This window comes from Rana temporaria, chromosome 1, assembly GCF_905171775.1.
Source record: "Rana temporaria chromosome 1, aRanTem1.1, whole genome shotgun sequence".
NCBI classification, from domain to species: Eukaryota; Metazoa; Chordata; class Amphibia; order Anura; family Ranidae; genus Rana; species Rana temporaria.
Window position 1 is genome coordinate 140,172,498 of NC_053489.1, and position 27,559 is coordinate 140,200,056.

General features: G+C 42.2%; 1 protein-coding gene across 5 annotated transcripts in view; it reads left to right on the forward strand.

Moving 5' to 3' along the window:
* Window positions 1-15,088, forward strand: part of APC (APC regulator of WNT signaling pathway) — a 167,037-nt gene extending 151,949 nt beyond the window's left edge. For 4 of the 5 annotated variants that reach the window (XM_040343463.1, XM_040343453.1, XM_040343480.1 and 1 more), the window contains 4 exons: window positions 1,250-1,327; window positions 1,725-1,841; window positions 2,298-2,512; window positions 8,550-15,088. In XM_040343463.1, the coding sequence (XP_040199397.1) occupies window positions 1,250-1,327; window positions 1,725-1,841; window positions 2,298-2,512; window positions 8,550-15,051 (6,912 nt within the window). In that variant the 3' untranslated portion in view covers window positions 15,052-15,088. The remainder of the gene's footprint in view (window positions 1-1,249; window positions 1,328-1,724; window positions 1,842-2,297; window positions 2,513-8,549) is intronic. The other variant, XM_040343489.1, reaches the window with a different exon arrangement.
* Window positions 15,089-27,559: the final 12,471 nt, after the last annotated feature.

Sequence of the window (27,559 nt, forward strand, 5' to 3'; positions counted from 1 at the left end):
TTTTCTTTCTTTTCTTTTGACATTGTTGCTTTACATTTTATATTACTTTTATTTCTATCACAAGGAATGTAAACATCCTTTTGACAGCAATAGGCATGTGACAGGTACTCTTTATGGAGAGATTTGGGGTCTAAAAGACCCCAAATCCCTCCTCTGCTCTTTTAAAAGCATTTAAAACGCCAAGATCAGTGTTTTCAAATGCTTTTGATTTTTTTTAAATGGCGTTGACAACTGTAAGTGATGTCAGGTCATCGCTTCCGGATTACCATAGCCGAGGGCTAATCAAAGCCAATCTTGGCTTTGTCTGGCTCTCTGATCAGCCGGTGGGGTGGGAGAGCACAAGAAAGCCAAAGATGTGGGGAAACGTCGCCTCTCACTGCTTGTAAAAGCAATCCAGTGGCTAGTTAGCCCTATAGGATTTCTTTTAGAAGAGAGCCCACCGCTGGTTCTAAAAAATAGTACAAGGATGATGCCTGCAGTTACAAGCATCATCCCGGTATAACCACTGAATGTCCAGCAACATATAGGCATGTCGCTGGTCCAGAAGTGGATAAACATGCAATACATGGTTCTTCTGTGGACCTCAACTTCTTCAAAGTCTTCTGTTTTGAAGAAAATTTTCTGAATTATTTCTGTTTAGGAATCCTCTGGCTGGAGCAATTGTTGTCCACCTCCCAAACACATGCATTTAGCAGGGCGGAGAGACTTTCAGTTTCACTACTACAGGCTTGTCTGCCTGTCAAAGCGCATCAGTGTGGCCATAGGCTTCTAAGAGCTTATAGCTTTCTTAAGGGAGTTCTCCAAGCTAAAACTTTTAACCCCCGCTGTGCCCGGGCTGTAAAACTATACAAAATAAACTTTCACTTACCTGCCTACGATCCCCCGTTGTTCCGATATCGCCGTCCCGTTCTCCGGTCTCTTCCACTTCCTGCGGGTCGGTGACTCACAGTGCGCTCAGCCTATCAGCGGCCGCAGCAATGTCGCGGCCGCTGATAGGCTGAGCGCACTGTGAGTCACCGACCCGCAGGAAGTGGAAGAGACCGGGACCGGAGAACGGGACGGCGATATCGGAACAACGGGGGATCGTAGGCAGGTAAGTGAAAGTTTATTTTGTATAGTTTTACAGCCCGGACACAGCGGGGGTTAAAAGTTTTAGCTTGGAGAACTCCTTTAATGCTGAGGGGACCAAAATTGGTCAATGGGTGGCGTAAAATAAAACTTATTTTTTTTTCTTCTTTTGATCTTTCAGGCCACCCTGTGTTCAATGAAAAGCTGCATGCGAGCCCTTGTAGCCCAATTAAAATCAGAAAGTGAAGATCTTCAGCAGGTAACTTGCCTAGTGCATATTAATGTTCAATATTTTAAATGTTTTTTTTTTGTTTTTTTACATCCCTGGTCATCCTGCTTCTCAGCAAGTTCCCTAACCTGGTTTCTTACCTTTTTTTTTGTCCATTACTGCTCTTTTGAACCATATCTCCTGAGGTGAGCCATGCTTCATTTCATTATCTAACTGTTGCCAGATCTGTTAGTCAAGATGACCCTAATGTGTGCTTATTATTGCCACAATAAAGAATAAAAAAAAAATGTTTGGGGAATTATGATTTTTGTGTTTCATTTTAAACAACATGATTAGTAAAAAGATGTTTTTAATTTTAAAATCGTCAGTGTAGGTGTAACAGGTACTCCAAAATAATGATAAAGATGTCTGCTGTGTTGTGCTGCAGGTCATTGCAAGTGTGCTTAGAAATTTATCCTGGAGAGCAGATGTAAACAGCAAAAAGACGCTGCGTGAAGTGGGGAGCGTGAAAGCATTAACAGAATGTGCACTGGAAGTAAAAAAGGTAAAAGCTGACTGTGTACATGGTGGTCACATTTTATGCCTGCATTGTGTGTTTTCATCTCGTAGAATAGCATAGTTATTGAGGCCAATTACTACTCTCAAATAGCAGCATAGTTATTGAGGCCTTTTGTAAGTGTGCAGAAAACTGTTTAGTAAATGTTACGGATGTGTAAAAGAAGACGTGATTGCAACTGGTTAATTAAATGCCAAGATTTCCTGATAAATGGCTTCCATGTACAATATTACTTATTCTAGTCTCTTGCACTATTCACAAGTTTGGCTGAATGTTCTGTTGAACCATTGTGTTTTTGTCGTGGTGAGGAGTGGTGTCTGTTGCATTTTACTATGCTCTGGGCCATTGACAGTGGTCCTTATTTATTGTTGAAGGTTGGTTTTTAAAGCTATGCTTGCGATATACCGTTAAAGAATAATTTTTTCTTCTTCTTTGAATTGATAGGAGTCCACCCTAAAGAGCGTACTAAGTGCCTTGTGGAACCTGTCTGCACACTGCACAGAGAACAAAGCTGACATATGTTCTGTAGATGGGGCACTGGCTTTCCTGGTTGGCACATTAACTTACAGAAGTCAGACAAATACTCTAGCCATCATAGAGAGTGGTGGCGGAATACTGCGAAATGTGTCCAGCCTAATTGCCACTAATGAAGACCACAGGTTGGTATTTTTGTAACATGTTCTTATTGAAAACTGTATTGTAATTGTGCTGTCCCCCCTCTACATTGTAAAGGGCTGTGTAAGCTGTTGGCGCTATATAAATTGGCCCAGATTCAAGAAGCTATTGCGCCCGCGCAACCATAGGTTGCGCGGCGCAATAGCTGTTTTGCTCCCGCGTAGCGAATGCCCCTGATTCAGGAACATCGCTACGCGGACTGCAGCCTAGGATATGACAGACATAAGCCTCCTTATGCCTTCATATCTCAGGCTGCATTCTTGCGTTGGCCGCTAGGGGGGCGCGGCCATTGTGATCGGCGTATAGTATGCAAATTGCATACTACCACCGATTCACAAAAGTTGCGCGGGCCCTGCGCACGCAAGGTACGGAGTTTCCGTACGGCGACTTTAGCGTAAGGCTGCTCCTACTCATAGTAGGCGCAGCCAATGCTAAAGTATAGCCGCCCTTCCCGCTCGTGAAATTTAAATTTCACGTCGTTTACGTAAGTGATTCGTGAATGGCGCTGGACGCCATTCACGTTCACTTAGAAGCAAATGACATCCTTGCGACGTCATTTGCCGCAATGCACGTCGGGAAAGTTTCCCGACGGAGCATGCGCTGTTCGCTCAGCGCGGGAGCGCGCCTAATTTAAATGATTCCCGCCCCCGGCGGGATCATTTACATTAGGCGCCCTTACGCAGGGCAAATTAGCATAGCGCCCGCGCAATTTACGGAGCTACTGCTCCGTGAATCGCGGGCAAATCGAAATATTTGCGTGGGCGCAGAGCAAAAATCGTTGCCCTTTGCCCACGCAAATATTGCGCGGTTCTACCTGAATCTGGGCCATTGTGTATTATAATAATAATATTTAAATTAAATATATTGTGAGAAACACAGAGGCTCCATATAAAAATAAAATCGGCAACTCGCTGTGCATTTTTAAAAAGAATAGCTTGGCTTTCATTGTGCAGAATGATTTGTGTAACTACAGTAAAACACTTAAAGGGGTTGTAAAGGTTCTTTTTTTATTTTCTAAATTGATTTCTTTAAGCTAGTGCATTGTTGGTTCACTTACCATTTCCTTCGATTTCCCTTCTAAATGTTTTTTTTCTTTGAATTTCTCTCTTCCTGTTTCTCCTCAGTAAGCTTTCCACCATCATTCGAGCGGTGGAAAGTCATTTAGAACAGCTTACTGAACACCTTGTGTGGAGACGTGTTTTTGTGTGCTCCCCGAGGACTCACAGGCTACACAGTCCTCCTCCGTGCTCTGCGCATTCTGACCTCTCTCCCCAGGACTCGAATCTGGTGCCTGCCTGTACCTACGGCACACGATCCTTGGAGTAGGACGTGTGGCTCAGGCACTAGAACAGGCAGGGTCCCGCCGGTCCATCCCAGCCCCGATCGCTTCTGCCTTCTCCGGGCCTTCTCCTGGCTTCTGGCTCCTTCCTAAGGTAAGCCCCTGGTCACAGGGGTACCCCATCGCACCACTGCTAGCAGCGGCCGTCCTTTTCAGGACAAACCGCGGCGGCCCTCGCGCCACCTCTGGATCTAATCGGCGGCCGCAAATTTAGGAAAGACCTAGCGGCCTAGCGACGTACGGCAAGTTTTTCGCATCAAGCCTCTGCCAAAACCCCCTAAACGGCTCACCGCCCCCCATCCACTTCCCATCCACCTCCAGACACCCCAACAGCCCTTCGCTAGTAGGAACTAGCTGCACAGCCCCCCCAGTAGGAGTACAGTCCTTTAGCTTAGGCCCAGTTTGGTACACCCCTGGATGCTCATCCCTCACCCCATTCTCAACCCAATAACTCCCTATTGGTACTCCCCCCATCTCCCCCCCCCAGAAGTTACCACAGGCTGCTGTAGTATCTTGATCCAGGGTTCCATCCGATCGCCCCTTGGGGGGGGGGGGGGTCAGGAAGGAATTTTTTCCCCTGCCATGGCACATTGGCGTAGCACGGACAGGGGTTTTTTGCCTTCCTCTGGATCAAACGGGGAAGTACGATTCAGTGAATCGTCCCTCCCAGCATTACAGAAACCCCCCCACCAAGAATACATCATCCCCCTAGTACGTCAACAATCATGACTAATCTGAGATACTCGGCAGTAACCATTTGGGGCATAAAGCCATTTGCCTCAATATTACCGTCAGCCACCAAAAATGCCTTAAAGAAAGAACGACTGTTTAGAATCGATCGACAGCTAAACATTACACCAACCTATCCCAACCAAAGCGCATATCATGCGCTCTGGTCAATACAAGATCGGCAGTAAGACACCGACTGGAAATCCATGATCTCATCCTACAATGCGATTTAGACTGCCTTTTTATTACAGAAAGCTGGCTTACAGCCGACTGTAACACCATTCTAAGTGAACTGGTGCCAGAAAATTATCGCATAATAACAGAAAACAGAGTGGGGCAAAGAGGAGGAGGATTGGCGGTGATCCACAAGAGTCACCTCTCGGTCACTAAACCAGTCCTTCAGAACCCACTTCCATTCATGGAAACCCTCTCTCTGCAACTTCAAACAAATCCCCAGGAGACCGTCCATATCCTACTCTGCTATAGACCTCCTGGTCCAAAATCGCAGCTTCTTTCGTCTTTAACAGAGTTCATCTCCACTTACACCCTAAACAGCAAACATCTTTTGCTGCTGGGTGACTTCAACCTCTGGGCCAACTCCCCACAGGATCCCATCGCTGATGCCTGCATTGACCACTTGGAAGCACTAGGGCTGCAGCAGCTAGTGTGTGGGCCCACGCATTCCTCAGGTCACACCCTTGATCTTATTTTCAGACAAGAGCTGGAAGTAAAAATCCTGAAAAATGAGCCCCTACCATGGACAGACCACCATATAATCAAATTCATAATTATTATAAACGCCCCTTCAACAAAAACATCAAAACCAGTGACTACGCACTGGACAAGATCTCAGAAGAAGCTCCATTCGGAACTCTTCAAAACAACATTAGGGAACAAAATAAAAACAATCCAATCTCATAAATCAGCCACTGAAACCCTAGAGGCCATAAACGCAGCGTTACTACAGTCAGCTGACGTAGTAGCACCTAAACGCAAAACTTGCATCCGCAAAAACAACGCCGGCTGGTTTAACGACCAGCTGGCGTTGATAAAGCAAGAGCGCAGAAGAGCAGAAGCAGCTTGGAAAAGAAGCGCCTCAGATGAAAACCATACCACCTATAAGGTAGTAACAAAAAAATACCACAAAGAAATTTTCAAGGCCAAAAAAAATCACTTCTCCTACATCATCACTAATGCCCTCAACCGCCCCAGCGAGCTGTTCAAGCTTGTCACCCAAACCATGAATCCGGTCTGCTTGGAAGCCCCCAATTCTGACACCCAAGAATTTTGCAATGAATTATCGGATTATTTCATTAACAAAATTGAAGGGATCCGTGAAAGCATTCTGCAAAACAGTACCCCCCTCAATCTTCCCCCTAGACCCACACCCAACTCGCACACTAGTTGGCCGCAGTCAACGAGGTTCGTCCTAAAACCCATCTCCATTGAAACTACCAAAAATATCATTGACTCCCTGCGTAATAGCACGGCGCCTAATGACATCATCCCCACCAAACTGCTGAAGGAATGCGCCGATATTCTGGCACCACCTATCAAGCAGCTTATAAATCAATCATTTAAGGATGGCTTGGTACCCACCCTGTTGAAACAGGGCACAATCAAGCCTATCTTGAAGAAACCCACCCTCGACCCCAAGGCCCCTGAACATCGTCGTCCCATAACAGGCCTGAACGTTCTCTCAAAGGTAATGGAGAAAGCAGTGGTACAACAGCTGCAACAGCATCTGGATACCCATAATTTGCTCGATCCTTTTCTATCGGGTTTCCGTCCCGGGCATGGGATGGAGACCGCACTGCTCAAAATATGGGACGATGCTCTCGAGGCTGCAGACGAAGCAGAATCTTGTCTTCTGGTTCTGTTGGACCTCAGCACAGCATTTGACACAGTAGACCACAAACTCTTACTGACTCGGCTAGTTGAAATAGCCAGAGTCACGGAAGGTGATTTATCTTGGTTCTCCTCCTTTCTGGAAAACCGGTCACAAACAGTGAAACTTGGTCCTTTCACTTCTGAAAAACGCACGGTGTCATGCGGGGTCCCTCAAGGATCCCCCCTGTCGCCGGTACTGTTCAACATCTATCTTCGGCCCCTCTTTCAAATCATCAGCAGCCAAAAACTACTTTATCATTCCTATGCAGATGATACACAACTGTATTTTCGCATCTGTAACAAAGAGGATCATCATCTCGGTCTAGAGAAATGTCTCTCTTTGATAGAAAACTGGATGACAAAGAGTTATCTTAAACTTAACGTGGCGAAAACAGAACTTCTTCTGTTGCACGCCAGTCGTAAGGATCAACCAGCAACACCCTGGACACCCCCGCCCATTCTGGGCCAAATCATCACCCCTAGCACCAAAGTCAAAAGTCTCGGGGTCATCTTCGACACTTACATGACAATGGATGCACAAATAGGGTCAGTAGTCAGCGGATCTCACCATCTGCTGCGCCTACTACGCAGACTTATCCCATTCATTCCCAAAGAAGACGTAGCGGTCGTAGTGGGAACAATTGTGAACTCCAGACTGGACTATGCAAATGCCCTTTACCTCGGACTCCCAAAGTACCAAATCTCTCGTCTGCAAGTCGTTCAAAACTCGGCCGCCAGACTGGTGACTGGGAAAAAACCCTGGGAATCAATCTCACCTTCACTGAGAACCCTTCACTGGTTGCCAGTAAAAGATAGAATTGCGTTTAAAGCACTCTGTCTGACACATAAGTGCATCCATGGGAAGGCCCCCCAATATCTATGCGAAAAAATAAAAGCTCACAACCCCAATCACGTTCTGCGATCCACAAATCAAAATCTGCTCCAGATAACCAAAGCCAAATACAAGTCCAAAGGAGAGCGAAGATTTGCTCTCCAAGGTCCCAGACTATGTAATGCGTTACCAACCAGCATTCGGTTGGAGGAGAATCACTTGACCTTTAGAAGAAAGATCAAAACTCATCTCTTTTGATATCAAAAGAGACGGGAACACTGAGCGCCCAGAGGCGATTTAGTTTGCATGTGCTGCGCTATATAAGTTCTTCACTCACTCATTCACTCACTCACCTTACTGAGGAGGAACCGGAAGTGAGAAATTCAGACAAAGAAAACAAAGAAAAAAAACATTTAGAAGGGAAAGGTAAGTGAACCAACAATGCACTAGCTTAAAGTAACCTATTTATAAAATAAAAAACGAACCTTTACAACCCCTTTTAAGAGAAAAAAGCACAATGAACAGCCAAACCACCATACATATAATACCCTCTGTTTTCTTTCACAGTAAATGTAATTGCACAGTGAATTGGGGGTGGGGGGATATAGGCATGTGTTTTTTTTTTTGTTTTGTTTTTTTACTAAATAAAATTCATAATGGACCGAAATTACATTTTTTGCTGTGTGTGTGTGTTATAAGAGTGACCTTCTTATTCCTTTTATTTTTAACTGGAAATGTAACTGATTTGTAGTAAAGAAATTTGGATACCTGGAAAATATTTGAAATATGCTAAGGCTCATTTATCTTGTAATGTAATGCCTACAGCAAGTAAATTGGCTTCAGATTGGATTTGCTTGTTTCAGCAATATATCCACATTTGATTTTACTGTTTTATTATTGGTGATCCATATTCTGTTGTGTGCTATTGCTATTTTGTGTTTTTAGTGCAATTTTTTTTTTTTTTTGCTATTGCATTTTTACTGTGATCAGGCAATTTAGTTCTGAACGCAGATGGTAATCTTCTCCCCAAGAGAGCATCTGTTATTGCAGACCTAAAGACCATTCGGATTCTAACCAGACAAATAAGGGCATCTGGGGTTAGTTTGCCATTTATAATCCAGATTCTCTAGCCTGATGCAATTATATACTTTAATCACGTTTTTACTATAAATAATGCATTATTCAGGAATTTTCTTCTTTTGGGTGACATTTACTGCATTTCTCATTTTAGGCAAATCCTGAGGGAGAACAACTGCTTGCAAACACTTCTACAGCACTTGAAATCACACAGCTTGACTATTGTTAGCAATGCTTGTGGCACTTTATGGAATTTATCAGCTCGAAATGCCAAGGATCAGGAGGCTCTCTGGGACATGGGTGCTGTCAGCATGCTCAAAAACCTCATCCATTCAAAGCACAAAATGATAGCAATGGGCAGTGCAGCAGCCTTACGGAATCTAATGGCAAACAGACCTGCTAAATATAAAGATGCCAACATCATGTCTCCTGGATCTAGTGTTCCATCCCTTCATGTTCGAAAACAGAAAGCCTTGGAAGCAGAACTTGATGCGCAACACCTATCTGAGACGTTTGATAACATTGATAACTTAAGCCCCAAAACGTCGCATCGCAATAAGCAGAGACACAAGCAGAATTTGTACAGTGATTATGTTTTAGACTCGAGTAGACATGATGACTCTATTTGTCGATCAGACAACTTCAACCCTGGCAACTTAACTGTGCTTTCACCATACATAAATGCAACAGTGCTGCCAGCACCTTCATCTAGGCAAGCTGGTGATAGCAGGACAGAAAAGGACAGAGAACGCCCTGGAGTAAATAACTATCATACTAGCAGTGATGGAAGCTCTTCCAAGCGTATAGGACTCCAGCTGTCAACTACTGCTCAAATCTCGAAAGTTTTGGATGAAGTATCAAACATTCATCCATCTCAAGAGGACAGAATTTCAGGATCTTCTTCAGATACTCACAATGCATCGGATGAAAGAACTGCTACCAGAAAGACATCTAACCATTCCCATACAAATCTGTACAATTTTTCCAAAGGGGAGAACTCTAACAGAGGATGTCCTGTGTCCTACATGAAAAGCATGGAGTATAAAATGTCCTCAAATGATAGTTTAAACAGTGTTGGCAGCACCGATGGCTATGGAAAGCGTGGCCAAGTTAAACCATCTGTTGAGTCATATTCTGAAGACGACGAGGGCAAATTCTGTAATTATGGACAGTACCCAGCAGGTCTAGCTCATAAAATACACAGTGCTAATCACATGGATGATAATGATACTGAACTTGATACTCCAATAAATTATAGTCTCAAATATTCAGATGAACAATTAAATTCTGGAAGACAAAGCCCGACTCAAAATGAGAGATGGGCTAGACACAAACATATTGTGGATAATGAAATGAAACAAAATGAGCAAAGACAGATAAGAAATCCCAAAACGCCTTTTACTGCATTCACAGAAAACAAAGATGAAAAACACAAAAAATTCCCCCCTCATTTATCACAGCCAGAAAATTCCTCCCCATATCGTACTAGGGTGGCAAATGCCCAAGGTGATCAGATACGAACAAATTCTGCTATAGGAATGAATCAGAAGTCTAGCAAATCTCCTTGTCAGGTTGATGACTTTGATGATGACAAAACAACCAATTTCAGTGAGCGTTATTCTGAGGAAGAACAGCAAGAAGATGAAGATGAAAGGCAAGTCAACTTCAGCATGAAAAATTACAGCCAAGATGAGCACCATGTTGAGCAGCCCATTGATTACAGTCGAAAGTATCCACCTGAAGTTCAATCCACAACACAAAAACCTTCATTTTCTTTTTCAAAGATTTCTTCCAAACAGAGAGCAAAGAAAGATCATGCGGCATCCAACAGCAATACACCAACTCCCTCACCCAACACAAACCGACAAAATCAACTTCATCCTAATTCTGCTCAGTCTCGAAGTGGTCAAAACAGGCAAAAACAAACCGCAAGTAAACCTCCATCAATAAATCAAGAAACTATGCAGACCTACTGCGTTGAAGATACACCTATATGTTTTTCAAGGTGCAGTTCTTTGTCATCTTTGTCTTCTGCTGAAGATGAAATTGAAGGACGTGAAAGAGCATCCCAGGGAGCAGATGGAAATAATTCACTTCAGATAACTGAACTTAAGGATAGCAGAGATTCTAATACTAAGGAAGGTGTAACAAATGAATCTCGTTCCACATCACACCATATTCGGACAAAAAATGGCAGATTGCATACTTCAAACTTGTCTCCTTCAGACCCTTCAAGGCACAAGTCTGTAGAATTCTCCTCAGGTGCAAAATCTCCCTCCAAAAGTGGTGCTCAGACACCAAAGAGCCCCCCAGAACATTACGTTCAGGAAACTCCTTTAATGTTCAGCAGGTGCACTTCTGTCAGCTCTCTGGATAGTTTTGAGAGCCATTCAATAGCTAGCTCTGTGCAGAGTGAGCCATGCAGTGGTATGGTTAGTGGTGTTATAAGTCCTAGCGATCTTCCTGACAGCCCAGGACAGACAATGCCTCCAAGCAGAAGTAAAACTCCTCCACCTCAGGTAGTACAAAATAAGAGAGATGCAAATAAAGCCAAATTATCAGCTGGCACAGAGGAGAGAGACTCTGCTGAAAAACAGACTACTGTACATTCAGCAGTTCAGAGGGTGCAGGTACTTCAGGAAGCAGATACCTTCTTGCATTTTGCCACTGAGAGCACACCGGATGGATTTTCATGTGCATCAAGCCTTAGTGCTCTTAGTCTTGATGAACCTTATATTCCGAAAGATGTAGAACTTAAAATCATGCCCCCTGTTTTTGAAAATGATCAAGGGAATGAAGCAGAGTCGGACAAGTCCAAAGAATCCACTGTTCATCAAGAGTCAAAAGAAGACCGGCAAGCAGAACCAGAGAAGGATATGTTGGATGATACAGATGATGACATTGATATATTAGAGGAGTGTATAATATCAGCTATGCCTACAAAATCCTCCAGGAAAAACAAGAAAACTTCGCAACCCCCTGCTTCCAAAACTGCACCACCTACAGCTAGAAAACCAAGCCAGCTGCCAGTCTATAAACTACTTCCCCCTCAAAATAGATTACAGGCTCAAAAACATGTTGGTTTCACCCATGCTGATGATATGCCTAGAGTTTACTGTGTCGAAGGAACACCAATAAATTTTTCTACAGCAACATCTCTCAGTGACCTTACCATAGAATCCCCACCAAATGAGTTGGCAACTAATGATCAAGCAAATGCACTACCTGTGCCTACACATTTTGAAAAAAGAGACACTATTCCAACTGAAGGAAGAAGTACAGATGACTCGGAGATTGGTAAAAATGCAAGCACCAGTGCATTAGGACTTGATGAGGACAAAACAGAAGAAGGGGATATTCTTGCAGAATGCATACATTCAGCTATGCCAAAAGGGAAAAGCCACAAACCATATAGAGTAAAAAAGATAATGGATCAGATTAATCATACCAGTGCAAACACTACCTCAAATAACAAGAATTCTCAAGAAACTGAAAAGAAGCCCACCTCTCCAGTGAAACCTATTCCACAATTAACTGGACCTGCAAAGAAGAACACCGAACACAAAATGAGCCTAGGACCGGAAAAACCTTACTGTGAGACAAAAAAGCAAAATGTAAGAATCCAGTCCACAAATAAACTTTCCAACAACGAAGATCGTTTAAAAGGAAGTTTTGCATTTGATTCTCCGCACCACTATACACCAATAGAGGGCACGCCATACTGCTTCTCAAGGAATGATTCACTCAGTTCATTAGACTTTGATGAGGATGATGTTGACCTTTCAAAAGAAAAAGATGAGTTACGGAAAGAAAAAGCAGCAGATTCAAGAACAGCAAAAAAAAATCCTCAATCGAGTCAAACAGGACAGGGACAGTCAAGTCAGAAGAATCCAGCAAGCAGAGCTTCACCCAAGTCACTGTTGCAAAAACAAGCCTCTTTTCCTCCTGCATCTAAATCTGTTCATGATCGGGGAGCAGCCTCTGATGAGAAAATGCAGAATTTTGCCATTGAAAACACACCTGTATGCTTTTCTCGTAATTCATCTTTAAGCTCATTAAGTGATATTGACCAAGAGAACAACAACAAAAAGATAGAGGTAACAAAAGAAAATGAAACTACAGACTCGGATATGGCATTGCGGAGACCACAAACATCAGGTTATGCACCAAAATCATTCCATGTTGAAGACACTCCTGTCTGCTTTTCTAGAAACAGTTCACTGAGTTCTTTGAGCATTGATTCTGAAGATGATTTGCTTCAAGAATGCATAAGTTCAGCAATGCCAAAGAAGAAAAAACTTCCCAAAGTTAAGAGTGAAGGCGAGAAGGTTCGTTCAAATAGCATTGGTGGAATACTTTCTGAGGAACCTGACCTTACTCTAGATTTGAGAGATCTGCAAAGCCCTGACTCTGAAAATGCCTTTTCTCCAGATTCAGAAAACTTTGACTGGAAAGCAATTCAGGAAGGTGCTAATTCAATTGTTAGCCGCATACATCAAGCAGCTGCTGGAGTTTCTTTGTCGCGACAAGGCTCATCAGACTCTGATTCAATTCTTTCACTGAAATCAGGTATTTCCTTGGGCTCCCCATTCCATCTTGCTTCTGACAAGGAAGAAAAGACAATTACCATAAATAAAGGACCGAGAATTTTAAAACCCGGGGAGAAAAGTTTAATAGAAAATAAGAAAACTGAGGAAGAATCTAAAGGCATCAAGGGAGGAAAGAAAGTTTATAAAAGCATGATTACGGGAAAATCCCGCTCCAGCTCCGACTTTTCAAGTCAGTGTAAACAGTCAGCACAGTCGAATACGCCCTCAATCTCGCGTGGGAGAACAATGATACATATACCTGGTGTCCGTGCTAGTTCCCCTAGCACAAGTCCTGTTTCAAAGAAGGTTCCTGTTCTGAAAAACGCATCATCAAAAAGTTCCAATGACATTGCCACAAATTCTCCTAGAGGACAAAAACAATTTAAATCTGAATCTGTTTACAGTAGCAAGCAGTCTACTACACCAGGAGGACCAAATAAGGGTGGTTCTAGATCAGGTTCAAGAGACTCTACTCCTTCAAAACCATCTCCTCAACCATTAAGTAGGCCTTTGCAGTCTCCTGGTCGTAGTTCTATTTCACCAGGCAGGAGTGGAATAAACCCTCCTAACAAATTCTCCCAGTTGCCAAGAACATCTTCTCCCAGTACAGTGTCCACCAAGTCTTCAGGCTCAAGTAGAATGTCCTATACATCACCAGGTAGACAGTTAAGCCAGCAGAACCTAAGTAAACAGCCTACAAGCAATCTACCAAAAGCACCCAGTGGTATTCCAAGAAGCGAGTCTGCATCAAAGGGTTTAAATCAGAACACAAATAATGCTGGATCCAGTAAGAAAGCAGAACTGTCTAGAATGTCCTCAACAAAGTCGAGTGGAAGTGAGTCAGATAGGTCAGAAAGGCCTGCTTTAGTACGGCAATCAACATTTATTAAGGAAGCACCTAGTCCAACATTAAGGAGGAAATTGGAGGAGTCTGCATCTTTTGAATCTTTATCCTCTTCATCAAGAGCTGACTCCCCCCCACGATCTCAATCTCAAACACCAGTTTTGAGCCCTTCCCTTCCTGATATGTCTTTATCAACTCATCCTGTACAACCTGGAGGTTGGAGGAAAATGCCCCCAAACTTGAATGTTCCTCCAGAGCACAGTGATCTCAGAAAACGTCATGATATTGGTCGGTCACATTCAGAATCACCATCCAGGCTTCCAATTACTCGATCAGGTACATGGAAACGTGAGCATAGCAAGCATTCATCATCCCTTCCTCGTGTAAGTACTTGGAGGAGAACTGGAAGCTCATCCTCAATTTTGTCTGCTTCTTCCGAATCTAGTGAGAAAGCAAGGAGTGAAGATGAAAGGCAGCCACCGTGTTCCTTTCCTGGGCATAAATCGAGCACAGACTATCCACCATCTACAAAAGGAACTTGGCGAAAGATAAAGGAGAGTGAAATCCTTGACACGTCAAGCATTGATTCCTCTAATATTCTTGCAGAGTCTAACAGCGCACTTGAAACGAAAACCGTATTCCAGATGGCACCAGCTGTCTCCAAAACAGAAGATGTATGGGTAAGAATTGAGGACTGCCCAATCAATAACCCTAGATCAGGCAGAACTCCCACTGGGAATTCTCCCCCAGTAATTGACAATATATCAGAGCAGGGGGAAAAGGATGAGACAGTAAGGGACTGCCAAGGAAGGCATAATTCAGGGAATGGGAATGGGACTGTCTTGGAAAATAGGCAAAAATCTTTTATTAAATTGGATGGTTTGGATGCAAAGGGGACTGACCCAAAACCTGTAATAAACAGCCAGCCCGCAGGGCAAGAGACTAATGAAAATCCAGTTCCAGAGCGTACACCATTTAGTTCGAGTAGCTCAAGCAAACACAGCTCACCAAGTGGAACTGTTGCAGCACGTGTCACTCCATTTAACTATAATCCCAGTCCAAGGAAAAGTAATACAGATGGTAGCACATCCCGCCCATCTCAGATTCCAACTCCAGTGACTACAAACTCAAAAAAAAGGGACTCAAAAAATGAAGCCACAGACTCTAGTGGCTCTCAAAGCCCCAAAAGACATTCTGGCTCTTACCTTGTAACTTCTGTTTGAAAAAATTCACAGCAGATGTTTTAAGGAAACCCTGGTGTACAATTTTTATCTGTCCATGTATATTCAAAAATACACAACAAAAACTATAAAAATACTGTAAATATATTTGATTTTGATGAGGGTTGTTCAGGAAGCCATAATCCATAAAATTGTTTTCACTTACTGTATAATATGGGCACAGTTTAAACAGCATAATAGATACAGATGGCAATTCTTGTCTAATAAAAACTTTTACTAAAAAAAAGTATATATATTACTAACCCTCTCCCCCTCCCTATCACTCCTGAATAAAACTATACAAGCACACCATACCTTCCACTCCAGCTGCCTACCTACCTTAAGATGATAGTTGCATTCTGCTCCTCTCTAATGCCACGTACACACGATCCAAATATTGTACGAAAAATGTCGTCCGAGGAAGAATCGTCCGATAATCGGATCGTTGGTACAGGGTTTCTTTGAGCCGATCATTACAGTTCATCCGATATTATTTTATCGGACATGCATTAAAATGTTCCTCCTATGCTACCAGATCGTACGATTTTCGTTTGGTCAGTACAGTTGTCGTCCGAAAATACAACACAAATACATTACAACACATGACATCACTTCCGATTTTTTTTTTTTTTTTTTCTGTCGTACGAGAATTTTCGTGACTTTAGCAACCTATTCAATTTCTACTTGCAACTGTTAAACGGAAAAAGTCGGACGACCTGTCGTCCGAATTTCGAATCGTGTGTACGTGGCATAACTCTGGCTGCAGTGAGTTCTCAGTGATTTGAATATAGCCATCTTGCAGTGGCTACCGATAGGAGGTCTTACTGCTTAGACATGGCCAGTGTTAGTGGATTTAAACCCAGCTGCAGCTTTCTACTGGAGGTAAGTAGGCAGCAGGGTCTGTTGATGCAGGTAGGGGGAGGGGGTTGTTTTAGTATAGTTTAGTTCAGGAGGACAAGGGAGAAGTTGGGTTAATATACTTTTTAGTAAAGGTATACTTGTTTTAAGGGCAACTCTGCTTGAAGTGGATAACGTAGAGGTACGTGTGGTGAATGGAGTGTGGGTAAAAACCTCACAACTGTACCCTCATTCCACTTCCTTCAAATGATGTCTAAACCAACAAATGTAGTATATTGTAGATTACTAGTGCTTGGCTGCATTTGTTTTCTTTGTTTAAGCTTTTTTTGCTTTGTTTTCACCTAGTAGTCCTGCAAAAACACACTTCCTGTTCCTGAGTGATTATATTACTTCGCTATATCTTTTGAGGGAGTCATGGTTGTCACCCTAGGCTGCCCTCCTGATATAGAGTACAAACCTGTCCATATCTCTTTATCTCCATTACATGGAGGCAGTGCATGTGGTAGATTAGTGGATAGCTAGGATGGAAAATATTATTCTGTGCAGCTCACAGGAAGTGACGAGGACATTTCTGACAAGATCAACAAATATTTTTCTGTATTTGCTAACTATTTTCTTGGCTTGGGGGGAAAAAAAGAAAACAAATGCAGCCAGGCCATCTAATATCTATAAACTGCAATATTGTGCATTTTTGTTATTGGGTTTAGGCATTCTTTTAAAGGCCAGTTCGCACCATAGATCCACAGTCCGGATGCTTTTCTTCATGTGCGTTTTTGACGCGTTCCAATTCTTCTTTTCTTTTTTGCCCTCCCTCCTTTTTTTTTTTTCTTCACCTTAAAGGACGTGTGTTCGGTGCGTTTTTGATGAGTTTTACTGCGTTCCAGTACAGTTCAATGTAGAAAAAATGCAGTATGTTTTTCTTTTCTTTTTTCTTTTACTGAAACTGACATCACTGGTGTGAACTATACCACTGAACATCATATAACCTACTATCCATGTGTTTTTTTGAGGCAGAAAACAAAAAAACGCACTAGACTGCATGTGGTGTATACTGGCCCTAAAATCCATATTGGGAGCTTCCTTCGCTTTTGCATTTAAAGTGGTTGTAAACCCTTACAGACAAGTTTTACCTACAGGTAAGCCTATAATAAGGCTTACCTATAGGTACTGGAAATCTCTCCTAAACCTGCATGGTTTAGGAGATATTTACCATATAGGCTTGCGCCAACGTTTCCGCGCATGCACGCTTTAGAAAGGGTACGATCGCGCAGTTTCTATAGGGCTCCTGCCGTGACAGTCGGCGACTCTAGCCCTGGAAGGAAAAGGGGTGAAGGTGGATGCTTCCACCAGCGGGGACATCGCAAGCTCAGTTTGCGGATAAGTGGCACATAATGGGCTAGTATGCGATGCATACTAGCCTATTATGCTTTTACCTTGCAGGGGAATAAAGGAAGTAAAACTCGTCAGGATTTACTTCCTCTTTAAGATTTAAGGTTTTTGGTCTATAGATCGGAAAAATGGAGCTGTAAGCTACCAGTCCCTAGTAGTTTTGGCGCACAAGTTTTAAAACTGAACTAAACCCATCAATTTTAAAGCAGATTTAAACCTAAGAAAAAAAAAGATGAGTAGGAATAATGCGACAAAAGAAACCCTGTTGGTATCTACTGTCATAACCCTTTTCCCTGCTTGTCAGTTTGTGTATCCTGAGCCCCATATGTGCAGCTCAGCTTACGTTTCCAGCACGGGTCTGCGCATGTTCGGGAATCATGTCATTATGGCCAGCAAACCAAGCAACCGAAGAGTCGGAACCCAAAATGAAGAGTGGGAGAAATGTGGGTGATTGGCGCACTGGAAGGGATCATTAGTAAGGTAAGTCTTCCATAATGTGCCACTATGCTGTGCATACTAGCACATTAAGGTGAAAATTTCCTGGGGCCCTGGTGTTAACTGTTAGCTGATCACATATAAAGTACCATCACAACTGCAGATCAAACAGAGGCTAACATGGCAGCATTCTTGGCTGTAAAGGATAGGAGAGTTTTTTGTTCTGCTTTAACCAACAGATAAATAAAAAGGAGGCACAAAAATTGCACATTGCACTCTAGGAATCTGCTCTTAGACCCCTTTCACACTGGGGCGCTTTGCAGGCGATATAACGCTAAAAATAGCGCCTGAAACAGCCGCTTCTGTCTCTCCAGTGTGAGAGCTTTCACACTGGAGCAGTGCGCTAGCAGGACAGTAAAAAATGTCCTGCTAGCAGCATCTTTGGAGCAGTGTGTATACTGCTCCTGCCCATTGAAATCAATGGGCACTATGGCTATATCGTCGGCAAATCGACTCTACAGAAAGTGATTTTTACCCTTTCTCGGACGCTAACGGGGGTAAAAGCGTCCCGCTAGTGGACAAATAGCGCAGCGAAATTGACAGTAAAAATATATACCGACGACGCACCCACCACCCCAGTGTGAAAGGAGCCTTTGTGGAGCTGCCTTCTGACCTTTTACAGATCCTTGAGGAACATGACTAACACCTTCACATCAGGGACAAAGTGTTAACACACAATATACACTTGTCTTTATGAATACAGGTTTCTTATCATGCTGCTGTTAAATGTACAGCAATGTGACCGCTACTGAAAGCCTTTTCTTTTCTTTTCTTTTCTTTCTTTTCTTCCCTGGCCTGCCTTTCTGCGTGTCAGATCTGACAATCCATTTTCAGAAGTACTGTGATCTCATGAGGTGCATAGGTACAGTAGATCTGGTGTAACAATCTACACAATGTATTTCTCTACAACAATAAAAAAAAATCAGTGTTGCGGTTAGATCATGTCCAAGAGTCTTCTTGGGGTAGTGCTATGCTCAATGTTGTATATTCTGGTATTTGAGGTGAGATGGCTGCTCTTTTATGAATGAGACAAAGTCTGAATAACCGAACTGAACATTTCTGAATAAATTATTACTGTATGTAAATTCATAATTGTGTTTTTATTGTGAAATGTAAAAAAAAAAAAAAAGATGAATTGTGTGGCATGCAGAATTTTTCAATGGGAAAGGGGCTGCTAAATTCAACCTTGTTTTTTGTTTCTTAGGCATAGGAGCTTCATTTTATTACACTCGTGGCATTTATTAACTCATTGCAAGGTTTTAATTGCTAATGAAACCCTTGAGAATGAGTTTATTTTGTGTAATAAGATCCAGCTCTCTGAGAGCGCAAATGCTTTCTTCCTGCCAAAATCCACAATGACACATCTCTGCCATAGATGTGTTTTTTATATTTTGCTGTAGAATAAATACCAGGAATATAGTTATTTACAGATTTAGTTCTGCAAGCCTTGTACACAGATATTGTTTTCTGCTTGCTATAAGTAATGAAACTCCTGTTTTTTTTCATGTAGTCGTGATAACAGAAAGCTATTAATTTATTGAATTTTAAAAGATGTCTGCACTCTTTTAATATTCCCTCCCCCCCCCCCCCCTCAACACCCACCCCCCCAACGCCTACCCCTCCACCCCCTGTTCATTCTCAACAGTCGGAGCACTGCAAAGCAGTTTCAGTACATGGATCATACAGATGACCTGCACACTCTTCCACATTGTGTGCATCTTTAGTGGGAAAAAAGTGAACTAGTTTGTATAAGCAAGATGGGAATAATGTATTTCTGGATGGTTGTGGATATTTCTAATTTAAACACTAACTTTTTTTCTTGTCAAAGCAGTTTATCTATGCGTGACTGAAAAGATTTTATGACTTTTTGCAATAAAACGTAAAAATTACAATGTGTGAGCTTTATGGATGTGTCTGAATTTCTTCTACATCACGTTTAGTTTATTAAAGGCTTTTTTTGATGTAGTGAAAAAAACTGTCTGGCAACAATAACCCTCGAAAGTTGATCTGTGTTAATACCTCTATTAGACAACAGTATGCGCTGTCACAACGCTCTGTAGCCAATTGCACCTGTACTATCTAAGCCAGGGATCTTCAAACTACGGCCCTCCAGCTGTTGCGGAACTACACATCCCATGAGGCATTGCAAAACTCTGACATTCACAGACATGACTAGGCATGATGGGAATTGTAGTTCCTGAACAGCTGGAGGGCTGTAGTTTGAAGACCCCTGATCTAAGCTATTGGGCTTACTGCACACATTGAGAAGGTCATATGTGGAGGCCCCTGTCAAGGTCAAAAGTTCTTTCACTGTATATTTACAGTAATGTCAAATGACCAGCATACTCATATGTGGTATATGCAGCATTTATATTCAAATCTAAACTGTTCATGTAAAATATCAGTAATGGAGTTACCTTCCCTCATGTGGACACAGATATTAATGAAAACCTAGAAGCGGCTCTAAACCCAATTACTGGAGGTTTTACTTTGAATGATAACCTAAAGGGAAATTATGTACAAAGGGAAATAATATGTGGGTTATTGCACTTTTCTATGTTTAAAGTAACTGGTCAAGAGACCATAATGGAGGCTGCCATTGCTGACCATTTGTTTGAAAATTCTAGTTGCCTAGTTAAATTTAACAATCATTTTTTGCCACCAAATTTTTTTCGTTTTTTGGCAGCAACATTGGAGAATAAAATGGTGGTTATTAAAAAAAATAACACTTTATTTGCGCAGCGGTTTTTCAATCTCAATTTAAAAAAATACTCTCTAATGAATTTATTGCAAAAAAACTATATAACCCAAGATTTTGATAAAATATGATGTTGTGCCAAGTTAATAGATATCCAACATGTCATGCTTGAAAATTGTGCACACTCATGGAATGACAACAAACTACGATACTTGAAAATCAATATACTGTTGTTTTGCTGCTTTTTTCTCGTAATGATAGGGATGGCAGCACATGACCTTACCCGGCTATGGGTTCATTTAAAGTCCCATTCCCCTTCTTGTGACAATTAACCAGGACATTGCTCTACCATCTTTTATATTCCTAAACATTCTAAAAAGAACTAGTCATACTGCTAAATGTGATCGTGATGACTTGGTGCATAAATCAAATAAAAAAAAAAATGGCATAATGGATCAACGCATTTCACAATAACTGCTTCAGGATCCACACCTTTTACCCAGTTCCGGACCAGCGACGTACCTGTACGCCACTGGACTTCAAGTGGTTATGCCGGATGATGTCTGCATCCCAGTACCATTTTTTAGAGATGGCTGTCTGCGCTTGTAAAAGCAATTCTGCCCACTGGGAGGCCCAAACGACCAGCCATCAGTTTCGCAGGCTGGTCAGAGAGCTGAACAAAGCCTGTAATGGCTTTGATTGGCTCTCGGCTATGTAACCCGGAAGCAAAAACCTGACATCACTTCCACTTTACCCAGATGTCAACGGCGCCATTTTTTAAGAATCTAAAGCATTCGAAAACGCCCAGCCTGCTGTTTTGAATGTTTTTAGGGCAGAGCCAGGACAGTGAGACTTACCCTGCTGGATGCGAGCAAACTGCACCCATTGGATTGAGGTACCTTTGCTTCTGTGGAGCAGGAGGATGCATCAGGCTCCATCAGGGGAAGGGGGCAAAAATAACCATCGTTTTCCTATCCTAAGCAGTTTTGTGCAGACAATTCTTTGTGTGTCGGCAACATCTGTTCCGTGCGAAAGACTGTTCAGTTCTTCAGGGTATATTGTCAATAAAATGCGATCATGTCTGCTTCCAGAAAATATAAACACTCTGGTATGTCTGCGTGACTGGCTAAAGTGATGCCTACTTGCCTACTATAAAGTGACTGACAGTCAATATACTAGATACGTTTTATAATTAAAGTTAAACTAACTTTCTACGTTTTTCTTAAAGTTTAATACGAAAAATTACTTACGTCGGTGCTATAGTTTTAATTTAAAACGTATTTGTGTGAACTGTGAATTTAAGTCATGGATTGTGGAAACTAACTAGTGTCGGGTGATTGTATATAGTGTATACCACATTTACCACTGACTAATGCAGAGTTGCAATGCAAGGAGATCAGCTAAAAGTAGTTGGATCTGTATGTGCGTTTTATAATTAATCGAAATTCGTTGATTAAACGATTAATCGAACATGAAAATTTTAATCAGAAACGGCCCTTTTATATATATATATATGTGCTTGTGGGTTCTATGTATTTTTCTAGCAAAATATATACTGGTTGTTACATGTTTAAATGGTTAAATGTGATCAATATTTGTCTAAGAATATAACAGAAATACATCAATAACCAACATAACAGTTTTTATCCTCCAAAATAACAAATGACACTTTGGAGAATAAAAATGTTCATTATGTTATTGATGGATTATGAATCGGGTAAATCCATTATGCCATTTTTTGTATTAGATTTATGCATCTGGATCAAATTTGTCAGATCTATTTTGTGACTTTTAGGCTGTTTTAATCTTGTAATAAGGATATGTAAGACTTTTTAATTCAATGTGAATCCTCCCTTTGGCACATTGAAAGTTCCTCTTCAACTCAACGACCCCCCGACCCTAATATATTGGGAGAGAGGGTAGTTTGTTGCACCGAGAATGAACTTCACACAAGTTGAACAGAGACTGCATCATGGGCTGGCAGAGACTTTGACAAGAAGCTATGTGCTCTGTTGAGATTGCTCAGGGAAGGTCTTGCAGAATTGGGGACAGATGTGTATAAAAACTGGCAGGATTGGGGTGGGGGTAATGCCAATGTTTTTTTTTTAGGTCATTAATCACTTAAGACCCGGACCTTTAGGCAGCTAAAGGACCCGGACAGTTTTTGCGATTCTGCACTGCATCGCTTTAACTGCCATTTCCCACAAATAGAGCTTTCTTTTGGTGGTATTTGATCACCTTTGCGTTTTTAATTTTTTGCGCTATAAACAAAAATAGAGCAACAATTTTTAAAATAATGCAATATTTTTTACTTTTTGCTATAATAAATATCCCCCACAAATATCTAGAAAGAAAAAAAATTCCTCAGTTTAGGCCGATACGTATTCTACCTATTTTTGATAAAAAAAATCGCAATAAGCGTTTATCGGTTGGTTTGCGCAAAATGTATAGCATTTACAAAATAGGGGATAGTTTTATTGCATTTTTTTTTTATTTATTTTTTTTACTACTAATGGCGGCGATCAGCGTTTTTTTTTTTTTTTTGTGACTGTGACATTATGGCGGACAATTTTGACACATTTTGGGACCATTGTCATTTTCACAGCAAAAATGCATTTAAAATGCATTGTTTACTGTGAAAATGACAATTGCAGTTTGGGAGTTAACCCCATCAGTGCCCCCTTATGGTTATGTATGACCTCATCTGTGTTTCTAACTGTAGGGGGGTGTGGTTGTAGGTGTGACGTCATCGATTGTGATTCCCTATATAAGGGAACACACATTCGATGACGGCGCCACATTGAAGAACGTGGAAGCTGTGTTTACACACAGCTCTCCCCGTTCTTCAGCTCCGGGGACCGTCCGCGGGACTCCAGCGGCGATCGGGTCCGCAAGTCCCACGGCCACGGAGCTTCGAACCGGGTCGCGTGCCCGCGACCCCACGGCTGGGCTTAAAGGGCAACGTACTGGTACGTTGATGTGCCCAGCCATGCCATTCTACCGACATATATCGGCGTGAAGGGGTCCTTCAGTGGTTAAAAAAGATCGTGTGTAGGCTCCAGAGCATTTTTCATGACTTAAAAAATGGGCATTAAAAATTTAGAACATGCTCTTATTTTTTCGCTTCGTTTTTCACGTCCTGAAAAACGGTCATGTGTAGGCTTTAACGACGTGAAAAAAAAAAACGTGCATGCTCAGAAACAAGTTATGAGACGGGAGCACTCGTTCTGGTAAAACTAGCGTTTGACATTCGTCGCTCTGTAACAGACTGAAAAGCACAAAGAATGAAAAGCGCGAATCGTGTCTCACCAAACTTTTACTAACACGAAATCGGCAAAAGCAGCCCCAAGGGTGGTGCCAAATGGAACTTCCCCTTTATAGTGCCGTCGTACGTCGCTGCGCTTTGCTAGAGCACTTTTTTTTCACGATCGTGTGTAGGCAAGGCAGGCTTGACAAGAATCAGGTTGAAAAAAACTTTGTTTTTTCTAGACCATTAAAATAAAATTACCGTAAAGTGAAAAGCCACGAAAACTGTTTAATTACATATACGCTTTCTATTTTGCTTAAAGATTCGTAATTTAGCCAGGCAGTTTTGTAATACGCTCACCTCTGCCAATCAAGAGCATTGCTCAGCTACTTTCTGGTTTAGAAGTATTGGCTTGTGGCTTGGCTCCCTACTCATTGGACAGTGGTAGTGATTATGTATTTATTGTCCAGTAAACAGGTTGGAGGCTAAGTTGCAATTTAGAAATCTGCATTGATGACCACAGAATTAAGGAGTCATTCAAACAAGAGCATCTGCGATTCCTGCCGGCAGGGAAAAAGGCAAAAAAAAAGCCCCATGCGCGAACATCCATGAAGGCAGAATTGATGGTTGGTGCCAACGCTGTTCATAGTGTCCACGGCAGGCGTTTCTAGTCTCAGATAAATATCCAGTTTTTACATAGGCTTCTTCGTTTAGATGTATACTATGTACCCGGAATTGCCCATCTAAATGAGTCCTTGCCTGTCACTTTTCTGGCTGTGCAGTGTGGAGGTGGTTTAGAATTGAGAATCCCTTTTACAGGTAAAACCGTAAACAAAGACATGCATATGAAAGAGAGCGTTTGAATTTCTGTGTGACTTTTATTATTGTTTAGACATTTACCTTTGTTTTTTTTTTCATGGGAAATTGACAAGAACAAAAACACTTTTAGGCATGGTTGAAGCCTGATGGGGGTTCTCTATCAGGTCTGCTCCCCTTGTAATTGACAGCAGGCAGATCCAAGGCCAATACACAACCTGCAATAGAACCCACCAACTATCAATCACAAGAGGAGAGTGGACTTGATGGGGGACTAGTGTCTGTTTTCTCATCAGCCCAGCCCTCCCACTATTAGGCCTCATGCACAAAGGGAATTTTTAAAGCTGTTTTTAGCAATGTCAGACTTTTTTTGCAGCGTAAAAAGGCCTCTCCATGTTATTCTGTGTCCATGCACACACAGGCTTTTAGGAGCTGTAAGTGGCATAGGTGTTTTCAAGCTGTAAAAAAGAAAAATGGGGCCAGTCCATTCTGAACACCTGTGTTTTGCCGAATAAGTTCTGCCCGGCGGATAAGGACCCCCCCTGTACTGTGCAGGCGCGGTGCCTGCGCAGTACGAACCTCAAATGAGCCTCCGAAAATAGCCGAACATGTAGAACTGAGAGTCGGCTCTACACTGAGCATGCGCAATGACTATTACACATGCCGCACGCTCCCAATGCTAGTGCTACTCTGCAAGGATGATTTTGGCAATTAAATACAAATCTTAGCGGGGTGTGTTAAAACGAATGAAGAGCTGGTTTTGCAATGTCGATGGGTGGATTTTGCTAAGACGTGTATTTTATTTGTAAAATCACTCCCGCCCCTTGCAGAGTAGCACTAGCATCGGGAGTGTGCGGCATGTGTCATAGTGATTGCGCATGCGCTGTGTAGAGCTGACTCTCAGCTCTACATGTTCGGCTATTTTCGGAGGCTCGGTTGAGGTTCATACTGCGCAAGCGCCGCACCTGCGCAGTACAGGGGGGCCCTAATCCGCCGGGGGAACATTTTCAGCAGGACACCTTTTTGTTTGGTTTTGTTTTTTGACATGTCAAAATCAGTGATTACCTATGAGAACCCATTCATTTGAATAATAGTCGCACCACAAGTCGGATCATGATGATCCGACTTGCGGTGCAGCTTGTACGCTAAGGATCTTGAAGGGGAACCCTTCATTAGTAGTGACTTTGCATCTTGTTTTTTTTGTAACCCCTGTGTGCATGAGGCCTTGGTGTCACTGGTTGCTAGGAGAATATTGGCTGTGAAGCTGACAGTGTTCCTAAAAACACATTGATGGCAGAGAATGGGCTAGTGGCGGTAAACATGTTGCACTATTGCACAGTGTACAGAGATGGGAACTCTGGCCTGTGTCTATATGCCATGTAAGAGTTCTGCTTCATTTCCTCCGGTTAATCTCTAAAGTGGAGGTTATTTTTTTATACTGCGGCAGGTCGGCACGATCCCGCGAGCAGTTGTGGCTGTACGTTGGCTCCTTTTAAGCAGCATAGTGGGCGAACACAAGCCACCAAGACGCAGGGGTGCCGATGCTCGTGACCGGCGGGCACGAGAAGCAGAATAGGGACGTGTATGTGTAAACACACAAATCTCTGTTCTATGAGGAATGACAGATCGTGAGTTCCTAATATCTAGGAACCATGATCTGTCATTTCCTCTAGGTCAGTCCCCTCCCCCCCTACAGTTAAAAACACACCTAGGGAACACAACCCCTTGATCGCCCCTAGTGTTAACCCCTTCCCTGCCAGTGATATGTATACAGTAAGCAGTACATTTTTATAGCACTGATCGCTGTATAAATGCCAATGGTCCCAAAAAGGTGTCCGATGTGTGTGCCATAATGTTGCAGTCCCGATGCCTATTTGCCTATACCCTATTTTGTAGATGCTATAACTTTGCGCAAACCAATCTATACAATGTTGTACCAAAACGAAACTTGCGTCCTTTTCTTCCCACAAATAGAGCTTTCTTTTAATGGTATTTGATTGCCTCTGCGATTTTTATTTTTTGCGATAAAAACGGAAAAAGACCGTCTATGAAAAAAATATATTTTTATTATAACAAAAAGTAAAAAATATTGAATAAACTAAATTTTAGTCAAACATTTAGACCAAAATGTATTCAGCCACATGTCTTTAGTAAAAAAAAATTGCAATAAGCGTATATTTATTGGTTTTTGCAAAAATTATAGCGTCTACAAACTAGGGTACATTTTCTGGAATTTACACAGCTTTTATTTTATGACTGCCTATCTCATTTCTTGAGGTGCTAAAATGGGAGGGCAGTACAAAACCCCCCCAAATGACCCCATTTTGGAAAGTAGACACCCCAAGGAAACTGCTGAGAGGCATTTTGAGTCCATTGAATATTTTTTTTTTTGTCCCAAGTGATTGAATAATGACCAAAAAAAATTACAAAAAGTTGTTACTAAATGATATATTGCTCACACATGCCATGGTTATATGTGGAATTGCACCCCAAAATACATTCTGCTGCTTCTTCCGAAGTACGGGGATACCACATGTTTGGGACTTTTTGGGAGCCTAGCCACGTATGGGACCCCGAAAACCAAGCACCGCCTTCAGCATTTCTAAGGGCGCAAATTTTTGATTTCACTCCTCACTACCTATCAGTTTCGAAGGCCATAAAATGCCAAAATAGCACCATTTTGGAAAGTAGACACCCCAAGCTATTTGCTGAGAGGGATGTCGAGTCCATGGAATATTTTATATTTTGACACAAGTTGCGGGAATATGACAAACTGATTTCTAAGGGTGTAAATCAAAAATGTACACCCTTAGAAAGCCTGAAGGCGGTGATTGGTTTTTGGGGTCCCGTACGCGGCTAGGCTCCCAAAAAGTCTCACAAATGTGGTATCCCCGTACTCAGGAGAAGCAGCAGAATGTATTTTGGGGTGTAATTCCACATATGGGGGCAGTATGCTTTGCGCATGGGTGTAAGCGTTACTGGCACAACCTAGCTACCTAGCGGCACCA